Genomic DNA, 19,716 nt, shown 5'->3' on the forward strand with positions numbered 1-19,716 from the left:
ATTGCGTGTCTACCATTATTGAATCATCATGGCTTTATCAGATGTAAATCTTAATAGTCTCAGATAGCCATGAGGGCAATGAGATCAATGACACAAGCTGTATTAAAGGAGCTTTTTTCCCCCCCTGTAAAGAGGGAGATCAGGAGGAGTATGATGATGTGTGGAATATCACTGAAGATTTGAGAAACCTGTTAGGTAAGCTTTTTGTCTTATGATTGCCTTAATAAGTATATTGTGTACAATAAGTATACATACATACACGTGCACACACATACATACATACACGTGCACACACATACATACAAACAAGCATAACACACACATATGTATGTGTGTGTGTTTTGGGAGCTCATATATTTGTAATATTTGGTCGGGGTTCATATATCTATGTTTCTGTGTGTATTTGCCTTCAAAACCCTTTCACAGATCTTACATTATAGGCCTACTCTTGTCTTGTAAACTGTTCACATCATTCATTGAATGATCAAAATCATAATGGCCTCATGTCCAGCAAGAGCATTTCATTCCTAAAAATAATCTGTTTTAAATTTTTGTAGACAGGGCGAATGACATCACACTGGGTTACTATGATGATGTCATCACTGATGGACTGAAACCAGAATGTGAAACAGGTGCTGTTCTGAACTATAGTTGTTATTCTATAATCTATTTATGAAATTAAGAAAATATATAAGTTAGTTTTAAGTGTGATGGCATCTGATTCATGTTAAATTTGTAGAAGACACACCTGGGAGCTATGATGATGTCATCACCAGTGAACAGAACTCTGGTATTAAAGAAGATGTTTTTACTTTTTTATTGTTTTTTTTTTTTTTTTAAGAATTTTTTTTTTATTATTTATTTTTTGTGTATGTATTCTAACACACTCCCTGTAAATTGATGCTCAGTACCGATGAAATGCAACATTTGTTCTGTCTATGTTTGTGTGTGTGTGTGTGTGTGTGTGTGTGTGTGTGTGTGTGTGTGTGTGTGTGTGTGTGTGTGTGTGTAGTGGACACACCAGAGAATTATGATGATGTCATCATTAATGGACAGGACACTGAAGCTATAACGGGTGAGTTAAAGAACAATATATTGAACTTGCATTCAGAGTATACCATTAATGACTTATCATGACTTCATCAGGAGTAAATCTAATAGTCTCAGACAGTCATGAATGACATAAATGACACAAGCTGTATTAAAATCACAATGTGAGGTTTTATTTCACATGTGTATCAGAGGGAGATCAGGAGGAGTATGATGATGTGAAGAACAGCAGTGAAGATGAGAGAAACCTGTTGGGTAAGTTTTTGTCTCTTTTTTAATCTTTATAAATGATAATTTGCTGATTTTAATAGGCTCAGTTTTAGATATTAAATACAACATTAAACATTATATATTTGCTTTTGTTTTTAATAACAGACTATGATGATGTGGGGGAGGAGTCAAAAAATGAGCATGTGACTGTATGACTCTATGGCCACACCCACTGCCTCGGTTCATGAAGTTTTACAGCTTCTAGAGTTGGGTTGAATTGATCTTATATAGCTGCTTTAGGTTTTAAATTGTTTTTTATTGATGAGCCTGCATTTTGTAAAATGGATTTCTCTGAAATTTAGAGGTATAACTTTTCTTTTTTTTTTTTAACAAACACATTTTAACAATCACAAAGAACAATAAAAAAATATGCATATGCATGATAAATGCATAGAATCATGCTAATGTATTTTTCCCTCTTAACATTGTTGATTTTGTGCTTTATTCCTTACTTGAAGTTGGAGCTATTTCCCTATTTCAGTTGTGCTCAAAAGTTTACATACCCCTTGCAGAAAAAATTGCATGTTATTTTTGTATGTGGTACTGTCCTGAATAAGCTATTTCACATAACAGATGTTTACATATATACCTTATGTGGCAGAAAATAGCATGCAACCATCTTTAGAATTCCGAACTTCTGTTTTTGCAGTAGCTCTGTATATTTTTATGCCATCACTATTGAAATTGTACTTCTGTCTTCTGGGAAACATAGTTTCTGGACACATGCAGTACTAAATGAAAAAAAAATAAATAAATAAATAAACAAACAAATAATCTTTAAGCAAAATAAGAAAAACTTACACATTATCATCCTGTTCAGAAGTTTACATGCCCCAGCTCTTAATGCATTGTGTTTCCTTCTGGAGAATCAGTGAATGTTTGCAGCTTTTGTAATGGTTGTGAATGAGTCCCTCAGTTGTCCTCAGTGTGAAAAGATGGATCTCAAAATTATATAGCCACTGCTGGAAAGGGTTCAAATATGCTGGAAAAGTAAAGAATTTGCAGGATCTGAAGGATATTTCTGAAGAGCAGTGGATAGTTTAATTGCTCAGGACAAACAAGGGACTCATGAACAACCATCAAAAAACAAATCACCCAGGTAGCAACACAGTATTAAGATTCAAGGGTATTTAAACTTTTGAATGAGGACATTTTAATAGATTCCAATATTATTTTGTGGGCTATATGTAAACATCTGTTATTTGAAATAGCTTATTTAGGACAGTACTACATAAAAAAAACATGTAATTTTTACGATCCCTCTTATTTTGTATCTGTATCTAATTAAAACAGTTAAACAAATAAATTGGTCTTATTTAATGCTTCTTTAACAAGTATAGTTTGTGTGTGTGTGTGTGTGTGTGTGTGTGTGTGTGTGTGTTATCATTTATGATTAAGAATCAATACATTGTATCCAACCCGAAACAGGATGCTTGTGTAAGTTTTGAGTGGCTGTGTTGTGCAAGTAGGCTATTAATAAATTAACATGGACACAATTGTATTACATACACTAGTAAAAAAGGATTGCATGTCTTACCCAAAAGAAATGAGTCACAGTGTGAATACTGAATGTGAACCACATATTTACGTTTCAAAACTTTCAGTTGTGTGATTTCAGGCATATGCTGGGAAGAAAGTGAACAACAGCTGTTCTTCTTTGGATTAATCGGTGTTTTACAGCTATTTTGGGGCTAAAAATGAATAGCACTGTATAATAGAAGAGGTATGGACATTGTAGCAACACTCGTTATCATGGTCAAAAAAAATAGGCTACTTCATATAAAAGTAAATCTTTTTGTACACATGTTTAACAGTAATGTGAAAAGCAGTATAGTGAAAGAGAGAGAAATATATATCAAATATGATGTTGTCTTTTTATATTTCTGTCCTATTCACTGTTCTGAGTTATTTATTAATTAATATAACTGATATAATTTGTTGTGAGGTAAAAGTGTCTTACCTCAGAAATCATGTCATCTTGTCAGAACTCCATAGTCATTTTCACACTTTAAATAGTTATCCCAGAGTCAGTCTAAACCCTGAATCAATGAACTGAATTATGACTAATGTTTCACATTGATCATGCTTGCTAGGTATTCATAAGCTGATGTTTCACACTGTACATTCCTAAACAATTGATTAAAATCTGTTTCAATGACACTGTCAACGCAAATATGGACGGTAACCCAGGGTATAGGAATGTACAGTGTGAAAAGGCAGCTTATGAATGGGATTAATTGATAACCCTGTGGTAAAGTATGATCCGTGTTAATTTAACACACCCTTGGTTATTGTTGTTTCGGAAATTCACTTTTTGCAGAACTTCCTTTAGCTTCAGAGTTATACTCTTACAACAACATTAGCTACTGAGTTAATACTCCTTTTTCACAACGAGAAGCTTTCGTCCGTTCTGATAAGGTGGAGGTGTTTGCAAGGCAAGGAAGGAAAATGACCGTTCTCTTTGAAAGTGATAACAGTGACAGTGGAAGCCGCGGAAGAAAAGAATGAAAAAAGGTAATTAAGAGTTTTATGTGTATCTCACATTTCTGACTTTTTTTTTGTATCGCAATTACAAGTTTATATCTCACAATTCTGAGAATAAAATTAGAATTGTGAAATATAAACTCTATATTCTGCCTTTTTTCCCTCAGAATTGCAAGCTTATAACCAGCAATTATGACTTTTCCCCCTTTCAAAATTTTGATATACGGTCGCAATTGCGAGTTATAAAGTCCGAGCTGGGAGATATAAACTTGCAGTTGCGAGAGGGAGAGAAAAAAGTTACGTTTAAATGTTATCTACTGTATGTAAAATGTTATAGGTTTAAATATTATTTTATGCTGTAACTGTAGGGCTAAGACAGTATGCCATTGACACCTGCATATGTGAATATTTTATAGATCCATTTAGATTAATCATCTCAGGTTTAATCAGTCCAGTCTGTCTGCGTTTAGCTTCAAATGGCGTCTTCAACGACGGTGATTTCTTCATTCGATTCTGACATCCAAAGACTCATCAAGTCATCTTTATTTAGCTATATAGCGTTTTATACAATACAGACTTTTTGCCTGGAAAGTTGGGGCTTGCTCTCTCTCTTTAGGGGGCTGACAGCGCCCAGTTTTTTCAGTGTGTTTGAGGGAGCAGAGGAGAAACTTGTGCGTTCTGAACCGATGAAATAGAGCTGAAGGAGATGATGGGGAGATGTTTTTTTTTGCTGACATAATAGAAATGTGAATTCTCAGCCATTTTTTAATGACCACTTCCTGATTTGTGCAGCTCAACAAACTTTTCCACATATCATTACTGTATTCTTGTCATATCATTACTGTATAATGTATATAATATAGTATACTGTATAATATAGTATATTTTAGCTAGAGTTTTACTCATAATAAGAATTTCTAGAGGTGCTAATGATTGTGGCAGGCATGTTTTGTGCCTACTACTACTAAAAGTTTAATGTATTTAATTTCACATTATCTATTTATATAATTTTACTTTAAATGTTCGATTTTTGCTAATATTTTGAAGGAAAGACTAGGATAATAAACAACAAAGACATTTTTTCACAGCCTATTTTTGGGTCCTATTTCTATTAGAAGGTGCTATTTTCCTCGTGTAATAGCAACATGTAATAGCAAATTAGTTTCAAGATAAGATAAAAAATAAATCTAAATATTAATATCTAAAGTATTGTATCTAACAAATGAATATTGTGAAGATCAGAGTATAGAGAGAGAAGTACTCCAAAGAAGATATTTGCAGAATGAAAGGAGAAAAAAAGAAAGCCTGAGAGAAAAGAAAGAAGAAGCAGAAGAATAAGCCCAGAGTCTTACGAAGCTAAACATTTTATGTGCTGTGTCTATGTAACAGGAAAGGACTAGGGAAAGTACCTACTGAAGCTCTTTGTACTTCTGTTGAAACCATTTAATGATGCACTCAAGACAAAATTTACCCTAGCAGGTCTGATTCTTACAGCACATAAAAGACACAAAAGATCTTACATTTGAGAATAATCAAACATAGAGTATAGCTATCAATAACTAGAATTCATTAAGAAAAGATTAATGAGATTCATAAAAAGGAATAATAAATAAAATAAAGGAATATAACGCATTGTTCAAAAGAATAAATTAAATGCATTTGAATACGAATAATTTTGCAAACACCGATGTACCTACTGCTTATCTCACACATGAGGCTTGGTAATGTTCTAATCCTGCTCAGACAATTGCAGTAACAATCAGACTCTGGAAATAATGATTTTGTGGAAATACAAGAAAAAATCAAGATCAACAGTTTAGGTTTAGATTAAGATTCTTCATAGAGGTCAGTGGGGAACAGTGTGAAAATGGCTGGGGCATTTTGTAAAATGCAATCAAACCAAGAATCCATTATATGTTAATTATCTCAAACCTTTATTTAACTGACAAAAGTACAAAGAAAAGATTTTCAATGTTTCCACTGACCAAATTCCATTTTGATTTTGATGGATGCAGCACACTCCAAAAAAGTTGGGACAAAGGCAAAATAAAAGTGAAAAGATTACAGAATATCCAAGATAAACTGCTTTGAAACAGTCCACAATGAGCAGGTGAATTGGTAATAGGTGAGGGTATCGTGTTTGGGTATAAAAGGAACATCCACCAAAAACTTTTTTTTAAAAGCACAGATGGGTCATGGCTCACCACTTTGTGTCAAATTTCATGAGAGGATCGTCAAACAATTCAAAAATCTCATTTCTCAATGCAAGATTGCAAAGAATTTAGGTCTTTCAGCATCTGGCATACTATTGTGAAAAGATTAAGGGAAAACTCAGTCCGTAATTGTCCGTGAATTTAAATGTTTTTAGTATTCAATATACTCTTAAATCTGCCACTCTAAATAAATCTATTTTGTATGGTTTTATTTAATATAAACAGACTTACTGATGGGCCTCACTGTGTTCTGGAAGATTAGAGGTGATTCATGGGAAGACCTGGAATTCAGTATGTGCTGCTGCCTTTGACCAGCAGGATGCAGAGGTTGTGTGTAGAGAGCTGGACTGTGGGGCTCCTGTACAGGTGCTGGGAGAAGATGCTTTTGGAAAAGGACCGACATCTTTTTCTTATGGACACTCAAGGAGTTGTCTGCATTGACACCTTTCTATCGGTCCATGTTGAAAGCCTGGAAAATTCTAAGAACATCAAGGAAGGATGTGAAAGGTTTGTGGATGAGAGAAGAACCCCTATTGCACAATCCTATTGTGGATGTAGAAATTTTGAAGTCAGCATCAATGAGGACTGCTTTAAGGAATGCTGGAATTACAAAGATTGGACATTTAATGACAATGGGTGGATGGATGTCTGCTGTGGTGCTGGCTGCTGGGCTTGGTGTGAGGTCGGTTCGCTTGGCACAGAGACTGTTGAGTGAGTTTCTTGGGTATTTATCCATGGATTCTAAACATGTTCTGGAAACAACTAATGAAGATACGGAAATCATTTTCCCGGAGTTAAAAATTGTACCTGCCTTTGATGATTTTCAAGAAAGGGAAGGGACTTTGCTTACCTTCAGGACTCCTGAACTAGAATTTTTCAGTGAAACCGGGAAAAAAGCACTGTATGTCACCTGTGTCAAAGTTTTACATATGAACTCTTTAGAAGAATGGTGTAGAATTTTAGGAGAAGTGTTCTCACCTATACTTTTTATTTATGGGCCGAAGTATGAAAAAAAAACAGGAAGCAGATCCATGTGATGCTTAATTTCTTGTTTGGGCAGGCCAAAATGGCAATTTGGCTATCACGCAAAAGTAAACAAAATGATATGGGATCAAATGATGCAGTGTTAATTTTAAAGGGTCTAATAAAATCAAGGTTAAAGGTAGAATATGCTTATTATCAACTGGTCAAAGATATGGAGACTTTTAATTGTATTTGGGGAGTAAATGAATGTTTATGTGGAATCGACAGTGATGGCTCTCTACAAATTCATATCTGAGTTTTTATGTATGTATTTATTTATTTATTTATTTATTTATTGGTTGGAATTGATATGTATTCATTATGATTTGAGATGTAATGATGGTATGTTTTTGTATTTTTTTTATGTAATTGTGTGATCTTTAGGAAGGAATTGTAAATTAAAGGATTGTTAAAAGTCAAAGTCTCTCTCTCTTTCTCTCTGTCTCTCTCTCTCAGGTCAGTTTCTGTTGGAAGAGTCTCATCTGGGAGAGGCAGCAGTAATGGCTCAGAAAGCTGCAGAGCTGGACATATGCTCAGGTGTGTGTGTTTGTCTGTCAAACATTCACATGGCTACATCTGCACACTTTTGCGTCAGCCGGACTGCAGGTGGACTCCACTTGTTTCATCATCATTGATCACCCTCTGGGGGTTTATTTTGCAATAATGACCACCTGAATGAACATTATTCTGCTTAGTCCACAGCTATCTGGCAAATAAATTCATGGACACATTGATTATAGTTTAAAAAAAATTTAACAGCAACCTAATTCATTATTCTAACAAGGCAGCAGAGTCTTATGAGAGAAATTAACTGTTTTTACTACAATAATAATGGCTGTTCAACCAGAATCAGTCATTCTGGATTTTTATTATAAGAAAGAACCAAACAATTTCTGTTCCAGTAAGTATTTAACACAGTCTCACCTGTTGTAAAACCTCAAGGCCTGGTTTCACAGACAGGGTTTAGATTAAGCCAGGATTAGGCCTTAGTTCAATTAGGGCATTTAAGTAGCTTTTATCAGGTAAAACAGCTCAAACATGCATTTTGGTCTGGGACTAGGCTTAAACCTTGTCAGTGAAACTGGGGATAAGAGTCTTGGCCCTGGTTTCACAGACAAGGCTTAAGATAGTCCCAGACTAAAATGCATGTTTAAGCTGTTTTATCTGAAAGCAACTTGCACTGATATATCTTAAAATATTTCAGTGCCATTGTTTTGTCTCAAGATGCACACCAGTATTTTTTCTTGTTCCTAAGGCACGTTTATAAAAGCTACTTAAATGTCCTAATTGAACTTTGGCCTAATCCTGGCTTAATCTAAGCCAAAATCCCTGTCTAAGCCCTGTCTGTGAAACCGGGCCTTACTGTATCATCTCGTTTCTGGATTAAGTGTTTTGCTGCCCTCTAGCAGGAAGACTAACGCATTACAGTAAGAAATGGGCTTCAGCCGCCTGTCTTTAGAATAAGTGTTTTGCTGCCATCTCGTGGATGAGTAACACATTGCCACCTTTAACACAGATGCCCATGACTGCTAATATACTTGCTATAGTGAATTATATATATGCCAGTTGTTATTTACAACTTAAACTTGTGATTTAGCTTTTTTCTAACAATAAACATTATTAATTAATGAAGAATTTATAAAAGTAAAAAAAAACAAAATATTACAAAATAGCTTATAGTTGTCACGCAATGATGTGATGTTATTTATAAAGATTTCTATTCCTGTAATTTGAGCAGTTATCAGTGTCTCTATCAGCAGGTGTTTGATACTGTAAATATCCTGGGTGCTTCCTCTCTCTGAAATCTTTAATGTCTCCGGTGTGATGTGTGACTATTTTTTGCCTCTGGCAGGTGTGTGTGTGTGTGTGTGTGTGTGTGTGTGTGTGTGTGTGTGTGTGTGTATGTGTTTGCGTCCTCACAGAAGTGTCTCGATATGGAGGAGGAGTTCTTTTCTCTGCTGACGTGGGTTCGATAAATATGGTGAAAATCATAAATGCCTCCTCTGATTTGTCACTGAAGCTCTTTGGTGGTTTCCTCTGTTCTGTCTAATAAGGTAATGATGAACTTGATTGGGAAGTTTTGGGGCTTGCTCTCTCTCTTTAGGGGGCTGACAGCGCCCAGTTTCTTCAGTGTGTTTGAGGGAGCAGAGGAGAAACTTGTGCGTTCTGAACCGATGAAATGGAGCTGAAGGAGATGATGGGGAGATGTTTGATGCTGATGTTACTGATCAAACTCATCACTGCTGGTAGATATAAATATATATATTTTTTGGCTAACTGCCACATATCTATATTTTGTGCATTTATTAAAATGTTTGAGTTTTGTGATGTTGTTTTCTCACTCTTTTCCCTTGGTTTTACTGTTGTTTTTTTGTTTTTTTGTTTTTTTCTAATAGCTCTATCCCTTTTGGGTCATTCCGTATCAAATTAAACTAATTTCTGCAACATCCTTACATTTAATAAAATGTTTATTTGAGTTTGATGTTGTTTTCTGACTTTTTTTTCTCTCTCTTACCATTCTTTTTTTCGAATCTCTTTCCCTTCTGGGTCATTCTGTGTCAAATCAAACAAATTTCTGTAACATCCTTGATTAAAATGTTTGATCTTGTTCACATTTTTTATCTGAAGTATGACAAACATAAATGGTGATGAAAGTCAAAATATTAAATACCATAGATGAATATTTACTGAGTAATCCACTATTTATCTCTGTGTAAATATAAAATAATAATGGTGCCATCTTTCTAATGATATCATCCCCCACCCCCTCTTATTTTGACCCCCCTATACAAAATAGTGGATTATTCAGTAAATATTTATGGCATTTAATATTGTGGCTTTCTTCATTTATGTAGTTCTTTCACCAGAAAATAAATAAATAAATTGGCAAAATCACTTTTTTAGCTGAGTTGACACAGAATGTTCCCATTTCTCTCTCTCTCCCTCTTATTCGTTATTAACCTGTTGTAGAAAGTGTGAATTGTTTTATCACTCTTTCTTTCTCTCTTTTTCTCAATGTTTCTTCAACTCTCATTCTCTCTGTTCAATATACAGAACATGCAAATGTGAGGTTGGTTAATGGTACCAGTCGCTGTGCTGGTAGAGTGGAGGTTCATCATAGAGGTCAGTGGGGAACAGTGTGTGATGATTTCTGGGATTTGGTTGATGCTGCAGTGGTGTGTAGAGAGCTGGACTGTGGAGAACCTGTAGATGCTCTGAGTGATGCTCATTTTGGACCAGGATCAGGACCGATCTGGATGACTTTTGTCATGTGTACTGGATCAGAGTCTACACTGAAGAACTGTGGGTCATCAGGATGGGGTAAACATAGCTGTGATCATAGTAAAGATGCTGGAGTCATCTGCTCAGGTAAGTTTCTCCAAATCTGAGTTTATTATTACATCACTGAGCATTGTTCACATTTGCTGTTTATTCTTTGTTTTCCTCTCTTTCATCTTGTAGGTTTTTATTTATTTTTTTATTTATTTGTTTATTTATTGGAAGTTGGTTGACTTTAAAATACAAACACAAAACGTGTAGCTCAGTGTTTTTGTTCCTCAGTTTTATTTGACAATACCAAACTGTGAAACAAAACCATACAAAGACACTAATGTGGATGTGTGACAAACTTAATTTTTTATTTACATTTATTATATTGTCAAAATTCCTGTATAAACATTTGTTTAAAAAAAGTTGTTTCAGAAATTCAAAAAATAAAACGCCATATGAAATTATCTTAAGAATTTTTATACATCAAGTGTTATTATTTTACCATTTAAATGATCTGTTGTTCTTTCAGGAGTCAGGCTGGTTGGAGGTTCTCACTGCTCTGGGAGGTTAGAGATACTTGATGATCAGTCGTGGGTTTCAGTGTGTGCTGCTGCCTTTGACCAGCAGGATGCAGAGGTTGTGTGTAGAGAGCTGGACTGTGGGGCTCCTGTACAGGTGCTGGGAGAAGATGCTTTTGGCAAAGGAGACGCTCAGATGTGGACACACGAGATTCAGTGCAGAGGAAATGAGTCTCAGATTCACCTCTGTTCAACATCACCATCACATGAAAACAACTGTTCACATGAAGATAGTGTTGGGTTGGTGTGTGCAGGTTAGAACTCATTCCACTTCAGATTCAAATCTCCAGGTTGAAACCTATTTCAAAATGCCCTTTCCTCTTGGTCTTTCAATTTTACAATTTTATAATATTGACAAAAATGTAAACTTTAATTAAAACATTTGAAATACAAAAATTACTAAAACATTTTTTTTCCTCAAACATTTGTGTGCCACAATTATTGTCACCCCTTTCTTTGTGGAACCTGCTTTTGCCAGAATAACAGCTCTGAATCTTCTGTAATAATGCATAATAAGGCTGGGGAACACGTGGCATGGGATCTGAGACCATTCCTGCATATAAAAATCCCTACAGATCCTTCAGATCCCTAAAGCCCTGGATACACTGCACGATTTTAGCAATCCTATAAAATCATGATTTTTTTTACACACTGTGCGACATGGATCTACTAAACTTGGGAAGGACATGCATGTAGACTGTACGATGATGACACCTGTTGACTCGTAGGCTACGATGCAAGTTTCTATAGAAGAATAAAACGTCATCAGCATGCGCTAGTGGTAAACAAAACACCATGTTGAATCACACATTGGCAGTTGTAGTTTTTATGTGTGCTGAAAATAAAAAAAGGAAGCGGCGAAAGAATAAGGGAAAAGAGCTTGAGGTAAGCAGTTTTAAGTTTTAGCGCCGTGTCGCGTTGATTTCATGTCACATTTTTATTGGCTGGTCAGTAGACGTAGGTCGTAGCAGCCTTTTTTTCCCAGCGCACAGAAAGACTACAACTTTCAAAGTGTGATTCAACATGTTTTTTTTTTTTTTTTTTATTGTTTACCAGCAGCGCATGCTGATGACGTTTTATTCTTCAACAGAAACTTGCATCGTAGCCTACGAGTCAACAGGTGTCATCATCGTACATTCTACATGCTTGTCGTACCCAAGTTTAATAGATCCATGTCGCACAGTGTGATAAAGTAATGATCTTATAGGATTGCTGAAATCGTGCAGTGTATCCCGGGCTTTAGGCACACATATGGGCTCCTTTCTTCTGGTCCTCCCACAGGTTTTCTGTGGGCTTTAGATCGGGGGAGCAGAGTGGCTATGGCAAAAAACAATGGCAAACTGCATGTCTGTGGAGGCTGTGGCTCCTTGCATCATGTTCTAAATTGCTCAATGCTGCAAAAACATGTTGTAAATAGAAACCTTTGGCGCTCTTAAGAGCACAAACACAAATTCACACCAGAGCATTTGCCAAATCTGCTTCAGCAATATGCTATTATTATAGTTTCAGCGTGCTCTTGCTTTTGTTTGGGGGTCCTTAGCACCCTCTATCACCCTCATAGAACCAGGCATGCCCATCTCATTTGTTTGACTCTAGTATACTTCGGCCGTCCACGCACCGTCCGCATGATGCAATTTCTGTCATCAGGAAGGTCCGCAAATGTCCGCACACCCCGCGTCGAATGGCACGTCCGCACAACTGTGCACAAGACAGAGTGGAACGCGGAAAATGAAGTATACCTGGGCCTTAAAAAGTCTCTTCTAACTACCTGCAGTCCCACTAAAAACTCCAGTGATGTCTGGCAAACTGTATGTGCTTATAGGTTTTATGGTAATCCTTCAAATGTGGGCATATCTGATCAAATTTTGAAGACTTTCATTACCGCAAGACCTTTAACATGGCATTTCTCCAACTATGATCTTTAGAGATTCTTTTTGGCCACACAAACTATCCTTCTTACTGATTGTTAACATCTATAGTTGATCTAAACTTCCTATTTATTCCCATCATCATGGGAATTCTCAACCATTTTCTTATGGCCACTTCCTGATTTGTGCAGCTCAACCAGCTCCTTAAATAAGAATGTCTAGAGGTGCTAATAATTGTGGCAGGCATGTTTTGTGCCTACTACTACAAATTTACTGTTATTCATTTTACTATTTTTTTTATTTTTTTTTTCTATAAATTTACTTCAAAATATTAGCAAAAAATCTAAACTGCAATTGAAGGTAAGACCAAGATAATAAACAATGAAGACATTTTTCAAAGCTTACCAGGGGTCCTATTTCTATTAGAAGCTGCTATACTGCAAGCGTTTTTTCTTCATGTGATTTGTTTATCTTATTTACTTCCTTTTTCTCAATGTCTCTTCATGTTTCATTTTCTCTGTTCAATACACAGAACATGCAAATGTGAGGTTGGTTAATGGTACCAGTCGCTGTGCTGGTAGAGTGGAGGTTCTTCATAGAGGTCAGTGGGGAACAGTGTGTGGTGATCTCTGGGATTTGGCTGATGCTGCAGTGGTGTGTAGAGAGCTGGACTGTGGAGAACCTGTAGATGCTCTGAGTGATGCTTCTTTTGGACCAGGATCAGGACCAATCTGGATGAGTACTGTCATGTGTACTGGATCAGAGACTACAGTGAAGAACTGTGGGTCAGAATGGGGTAAACATAGATGTGATCACGGTAAACATGCTGGAGTCATCTGCTCAGGTAAGTTGCTCCAAATCTGAGTTCATTATTACATCACTGAACATTGTTCACATTTCACTAAATTTTAACAAAAATCACTCTTTTAACTTTCACTGTTTCTCGCTGGAATAATGATGGAATAATTCTCTCAACTCTGCCTGCTGAGACCATTTACTGTATACATACAAAGAAACATCTACAAGCACTTCTCTTACATGAGTAATGAACTGTTAATGAACTTTGTGGTTTAAACTCTTTCACAATTTTTTCACTGTCTCAGACAGCAGCATCTGCTATGACCAAATAAATGAGAACATTTATTTGTTCTGTATAGACTAAACACTTTTTGCTGTTTATTCTTTTTTTTACCTCTCTTTTATCTTGTAGGTTTTTATTTATTTATTTGTTTATTTATTGGAAGTTGGTTGACTTTAAAATACAAACACAAAATGTGTAGCCCAGTGTTTTTGTTGCTTAAAGCCGGATGCACACTGTGCGATTTATAATAGTCCTTTACGATTGTTGCTTGTCAGACTGTACGTTCATGATCCTCATGTCACACTGCGGGATCTCAGCTGTCATTTATGTCAGACCGTACAACAGTCAAGACACGTTAAAAACGGATGCGCGCATGAAAACTTGTCCGGAGTTTTACATCATCAACCCACACACGTTCGGTGACTGTGAGCTGCATTACACGCGGGACTGAAATGGTGGCTAACAAAGAAATCTCTACCGTTAATTTTGATAACGGCTTGTCTTGAAAAACGAAGACAATTTGACATTCGTCGTAGGAGAAGTCACACTGCAGGACTGTGTGCCAAATCTTCTGACACTGCCAGAATTTCGTCAGAGACAAAAAATTTGATCAAAACGGTCATTAATCGGCTACCTGTGAACACGTCAAACTAGCCATCAAAGACTACAGATTTTAGCCTAGGATTATAGGAATCTTTTAGGATTTGCAAAATTTGTCTCAGACAACCAAATCGTGGCCAAAATCACAGTGTGCACCCGCCTTAAGAAATCCAAAAAATAAAACGCCATATGAAATTATCTTAAGAATCTATTTTCTATACATCAAGTGTTATTAATTTACCATTTAAATGATCTGTGTTCTTTCAGGAGTCAGGCTGGTCGGAGGTTCTCGCTGCTCTGGGAGGTTAGAGATACTTGATGATCAGTCGTGGGTTTCAGTGTGTGCTGCTGCCTTTGACCAGCAGGATGCAGAGGTTGTGTGTAGAGAGCTGGACTGTGGGGCTCCTGTACAGGTGCTGAGAGAAGATGCTTTTGGAAAAGGAGACGCTCAGATGTGGACACAAGAGATTCAGTGCAGAGGAAATGAGTCTCAGATTCACCTCTGTCCAACATCACCATCACATGAAAACAACTGTTCTCATGAAAGTGATGTTGGACTGGTGTGTGCAGGTTTGAACAAATTTCCATATAATAAAGTTGTTGTTTTTTTCTTCATTGTTTTGTGTCTTTGTGTTTTCACCGCATTTCAATCATTATTATTATCTGTCCTTCACTGTCTCTTTGCCTCTCATTCTCTCTGTTCAATATATAGATGGTGTGAATGTGAGACTGATAAATGTTACCAGTCGCTGTGCTGGTAGAGTGGAGGTTCTTCATAGAGGTCAGTGGGGAACAGTGTGTGGTGATTCCTGGGATATGACTGATGCTGCAGTGGTGTGTAGAGAGCTGGACTGTGGAGAACCTTCAGATGCTCTGATTGATGCTCATTTTGGACCAGAACCAACATGGACATGGAGTACTGTGTTGTGTGCTGGATCAGAGTCTTCACTGAAGAACTGTGGAGCATCAATAGGGAATAGACATGGCTGTGGTCCTAATGGAATAGCCAGAGTCATCTGCTCAGGTAAACTGCTTCCCCAGATAGCATGTAATCATTGAAACAATGTTAAGTCAGTGTTGATGCGTTAATGCTATAATTGCATTGAATTAACATTACAAAGTGATATTTTTCAACATCACTTTTGCACCCTCAGTTACTGTTGAAACAATGTTGAGATTTCAACCACAAATCAATGATAATTTCATTGAATCAACATTATGAAGTTATGATGGTTCAATATCACATTTGCACCCGCATGTAAAGTTGAAACAATGGTAAGAAAAAAAAAAAAGAAAAAAAAATCAATGGTAATGCTATTGAATCAACATTACACTATGAGTAATTCTCCATCTCTGATGTTGAAGCAATACTGAAATTAACAAAAATAATCAATGGTAATATTGTTGAATCAGCTTTACATTATGATTGATTCTCCGTCACTGATGATGTTGAAGCAATACTGAAATTAACAGAAGCAGCTAATCAAGGTCATTAGGAACAATGAAAACTCCTCATGAAGAGGAATAAACACCTCTGAACTATGGCCATGACATTATTCTCAGTTCACATAGCATTCAAATTTATCTTGAAGAATAAAAGAGTTAGTGTTTTTTTTTTTTTTTTTTTTAATGAAAATGTCTTTAAAGCTGCAGATTCACCTTATGTAGACCTTACTCTGTTTAAATATCACAAAATAGCCATGTAAGTCACTTTCTCAAACGCAAGGTGTAGTTTTTTTGTGATTGTGTTTCAGTGGGAACAGGCTTGGAGATCAGTTACATTCCTCGAATTTAACACAGATTCAGGAATATGAATGATTACCTGATTAAGCTGAAATCAGGGAGTAGGTGATAAGGCACAGGATAGCATCAAGTCCCAGGTCAGGATATAATGCTATCGACTACAACTCAATGTATAATCAATGTCATAGCAAAACAAAATTATAATTTTATGTATTAATAAAGAACCGCTGTTAATAGTCAGGCATCTCCCATATTTTATATAATTAAACAGTTTTTATTTAAGTAAAATCAGACTAGGCAAACATTTGATCTGTTCTGTGTTTTCAGTATGTCACAAGAGAGAAACTGCACAACAGATAGGGGTGTCTCTCTGTTCTGATGTTTGCAGCAAACATAGTGAAGCATAAAGGCAGGACACTGAGGTCTGAGGCAAAAGACTTTGCCATTTTCCACATAACCTTCCAAGAATATGTAAGAGAATATATTCCAGCGTTCGCTCAAACACATACAGTAATTCTGTAAACTTTTACAAAAGTTCACAGATTATTCAATTTTAGTGTTGATTTTGATTTAAAAAAATATTTTGTAGTTCAAATGTATTGTAATAATTTACCAACTGGTTGTTACTTGAAAATGTCTTGTTTCCTTTTAGTCTTTGTCTTTATACAGCCAGTTTACAACAGCCAGAAAACTGTTCATGAGTAAAATGAATACATTTGAAAATGATGTTAAACAATGATTTTTTTACATTTTAATAAAGGTTGCAACTGGCCCTGTGTACTGTTGCAACCATTCCCTCTTTGGGGTCAGTTGCAACAACTCTGAGAAACTCAAGTAAAAAGCACTGAATGCACTGAAATATTATTAAAAAATAAACTTAGCATAAATATGTGCGCATGGTATGGGAGCTCTAGACTGTGTGTACGCACACTTTTACTGGAGTGAGCGAAGTAATGAAGTAAACAGAATAATTTTAAACTCTGTTTTCCATTTAAACATTTCAGTTTCCCCATTTAGATTAAATATGTCCCTCTCCTTAATGGAGTTAAGCACCGAAATGAAATGATATTATTATCCAGAAGTTACAACATTTTATATTAATTTAAATAGAAATATTTGTAGTGGATGCGTTGCTTGAACACTTGTCCTGTGGCATGCTGTGTTTTAATGTTTTAACTACAGCGAGGATTGCTTTGGCGCATGACAATTCCACTTTAAATTTTAAAAAGAAGTATACTTCAAGTTCATTTTATCAAGTATACTTAAGTAATGTTCAAGTATATTTTTTAAGTATAGCCTACTTTATGTAGTAATTATACTAGTATCAATGTACTAGTAGTAAACTTGTAAGTGTACTATTTTAATACCGCTTGGGACTAGATTGGCCCAACTGAAGTATACATTTAAGTGTACTATAAGTGTAACAGTAGTAAACTTTGAGTACACAACTAGTTGTTTCTCACTTGTACTGCATTTTTACTACAAGTAACAGATTGTTTGCGTTTTTTTTTTTTTAATTACTTACCCTGTAACTACATGAAATAAGTGTGTAACAAACACCACTTTAATTTACGGCCAGCAATGTCATACATACCCTGTAACTATATGAAACAAAAGTATATTTCCGCATGTATTAAAAAAGATTGCAATAGTTCTTTCTACTTGCCTTGAAACAACTTAATCGGTGCACTTTCTCGCTAAATTGCTCCCAAACGTAAGATTGTCGTCTATCATAATAGTATAAGTACCCCTTAGTTCTAAAATACTTACAGTATAAATAATTTGTTATTTTCCTGGTTGTTACCCCTTTATTCCCAAGACTTTACATATTGTTCCCCTATACTTACACGTACTTACTTTATAGGTACACTATAATTATCGAAAGTTACGCTGTAAATTCATTGTAATTATGCAGTACTTTCCGGGCTGTAATCTAAAGCATTACCCAGTATTTTATACAAGTTTGATTTATTTTTTTCTAAAACAAAGCAAGGATAGTAAATTATTTTTTAGCAATGTAATGTGATTGCATTTATAGTCATTTTCCTAATGTCTTGTACCATTAAACATGGTGTCACGTGGATGGGAATATGTGTGGAAATGATATGCGGATGACGTAATGCATAGTTAAACTAGGTGTTGTAAGCTCCATATATGGTTATTTCACTGAGGAGACGGGGCGGAGATTCATGTACGCACAGACTTCTGATGACTGGGTTTTATGAAAGGAATATTGCGCAGGTTCTGGCGTACGCATGGTTTAATAATTCTGAAAACGTTTGTGCGTACGCACACTTTTAGGATGAAATCTACAGAAAGTTTTATAAATGAGGCCCCTGATCTAAAGAAAAAAAAAAAAAACAGAATTGCATAACATACATTTAATGTTTTGTAACACTTAACACTGAAGTTAAATTTGCTAACATTAGTTAATGCGTTAGGTTTAATGAACTAACAAAGAACTATACAACATTAATCTAGGTTTTTGTTATTTTCTATGCAAAGACACCTACTGGCCCAGAGATGGATTTTAGGAGTAGCTGGTCTCAGATCATGTGCCTGCTGCTTCTCTCATTCATGAGTCTCAGTAATGCATTTATCCTGGTCAGACAATTGTGGTAACAATCAAGACTCTTCATTTACTGGAAATAATGATTTTGTGGAAACCTAAGAAGAAATTAATTATTATTTCTAGTAAATTGAAGAGTCTGATTGTTACCACTATTGTCTGAACAGGATAAGAGCATTACTGAGACTCATGAATGAGTGAAGGAGTTTATTGTAAACTGTTTATTGTGAACAATCAATCCAAAGATAACCAACACAAAAAATCAAATTCTCAACTATAAAACTTACAGGGTTTTTTTTTTTTATTTTTTTTTTTTTTTTTATTTCACTTATAAAATAAGTGTCTCATGTTTTTATGTGTGTACTGTCTTCTTCAGGAGTCAGGCTGGTTGGAGGTTCTCGCTGCTCTGGGAGGTTAGAGATACTCGATGATCAGACGTGGGTTTCAGTGTGTGCTGCTGCCTTTGACCAGCAGGATGCAGAGGTTGTGTGTAGAGAGCTGGACTGTGGGGCTCCTGTACAGGTGCTGGGAGAAGATGCTTTTGGCAAAGGAGACACTCAGATGTGGACACAAGAGATTCAGTGCAGAGGAAATGAGTCTCAGATTCACCTCTGTCCAACATCACCATCACATGAAAACAACTGTTCACATGACAACAGTGTTGGGCTCATGTGTGCAGGTTGGACAAGATTTCCATTAATTGATCAAAATAATTTTAAGTGTTGTATTTTTTTCCTCATTGTCAATATTTAATTTTACTTTCTCTTGGTCCTTCCACATTTGTTTATCTCTCATTCTCTGTTTAATACATAGACCGTGTGAATGTAAGGTTGGTTGGTGGTAACAGTCGCTGTGCTGGTAGAGTGGAGGTTCTTCATAGAGGTCAGTGGGGAACAGTGTGTGGTGTTGGCTGGGATTTGGCTGATGCTGCAGTGGTGTGTAGAGAGCTGGACTGTGGAGAACCTGT

General features: G+C 35.9%; 2 protein-coding genes across 3 annotated transcripts in view; both read left to right on the forward strand.

Moving 5' to 3' along the window:
• Positions 1-9,279, forward strand: part of LOC127510393 (scavenger receptor cysteine-rich type 1 protein M130-like) — a 149,868-nt gene extending 140,589 nt beyond the window's left edge. For both annotated transcript variants that reach the window (XM_051889884.1, XM_051889883.1), the window contains 7 exons: positions 133-195; positions 558-632; positions 740-790; positions 1,013-1,075; positions 1,243-1,305; positions 7,497-7,577; positions 9,145-9,279. In XM_051889884.1, coding sequence (XP_051745844.1) covers positions 133-195; positions 558-632; positions 740-790; positions 1,013-1,075; positions 1,243-1,305; positions 7,497-7,577; positions 9,145-9,152 — 404 coding nt within the window. In that variant the 3' untranslated portion in view covers positions 9,153-9,279. The remainder of the gene's footprint in view (positions 1-132; positions 196-557; positions 633-739; positions 791-1,012; positions 1,076-1,242; positions 1,306-7,496; positions 7,578-9,144) is intronic.
• Positions 9,166-19,716, forward strand: part of LOC127511434 (deleted in malignant brain tumors 1 protein-like) — a 30,001-nt gene continuing 19,450 nt past the window's right edge. Inside the window, exons 1-7 of the mRNA XM_051892242.1 lie at positions 9,166-9,286; positions 10,095-10,409; positions 10,840-11,142; positions 13,289-13,600; positions 14,705-15,007; positions 15,150-15,461; positions 19,126-19,143. Of these exons, the coding sequence (XP_051748202.1) occupies positions 9,220-9,286; positions 10,095-10,409; positions 10,840-11,142; positions 13,289-13,600; positions 14,705-15,007; positions 15,150-15,461; positions 19,126-19,143 (1,630 nt within the window). The 5' untranslated portion in view covers positions 9,166-9,219. The remainder of the gene's footprint in view (positions 9,287-10,094; positions 10,410-10,839; positions 11,143-13,288; positions 13,601-14,704; positions 15,008-15,149; positions 15,462-19,125; positions 19,144-19,716) is intronic.

The sequence above is a fragment of the Ctenopharyngodon idella genome, chromosome 4 (assembly GCF_019924925.1).
Source record: "Ctenopharyngodon idella isolate HZGC_01 chromosome 4, HZGC01, whole genome shotgun sequence".
Classification (NCBI taxonomy): Eukaryota; Metazoa; Chordata; class Actinopteri; order Cypriniformes; family Xenocyprididae; genus Ctenopharyngodon; species Ctenopharyngodon idella.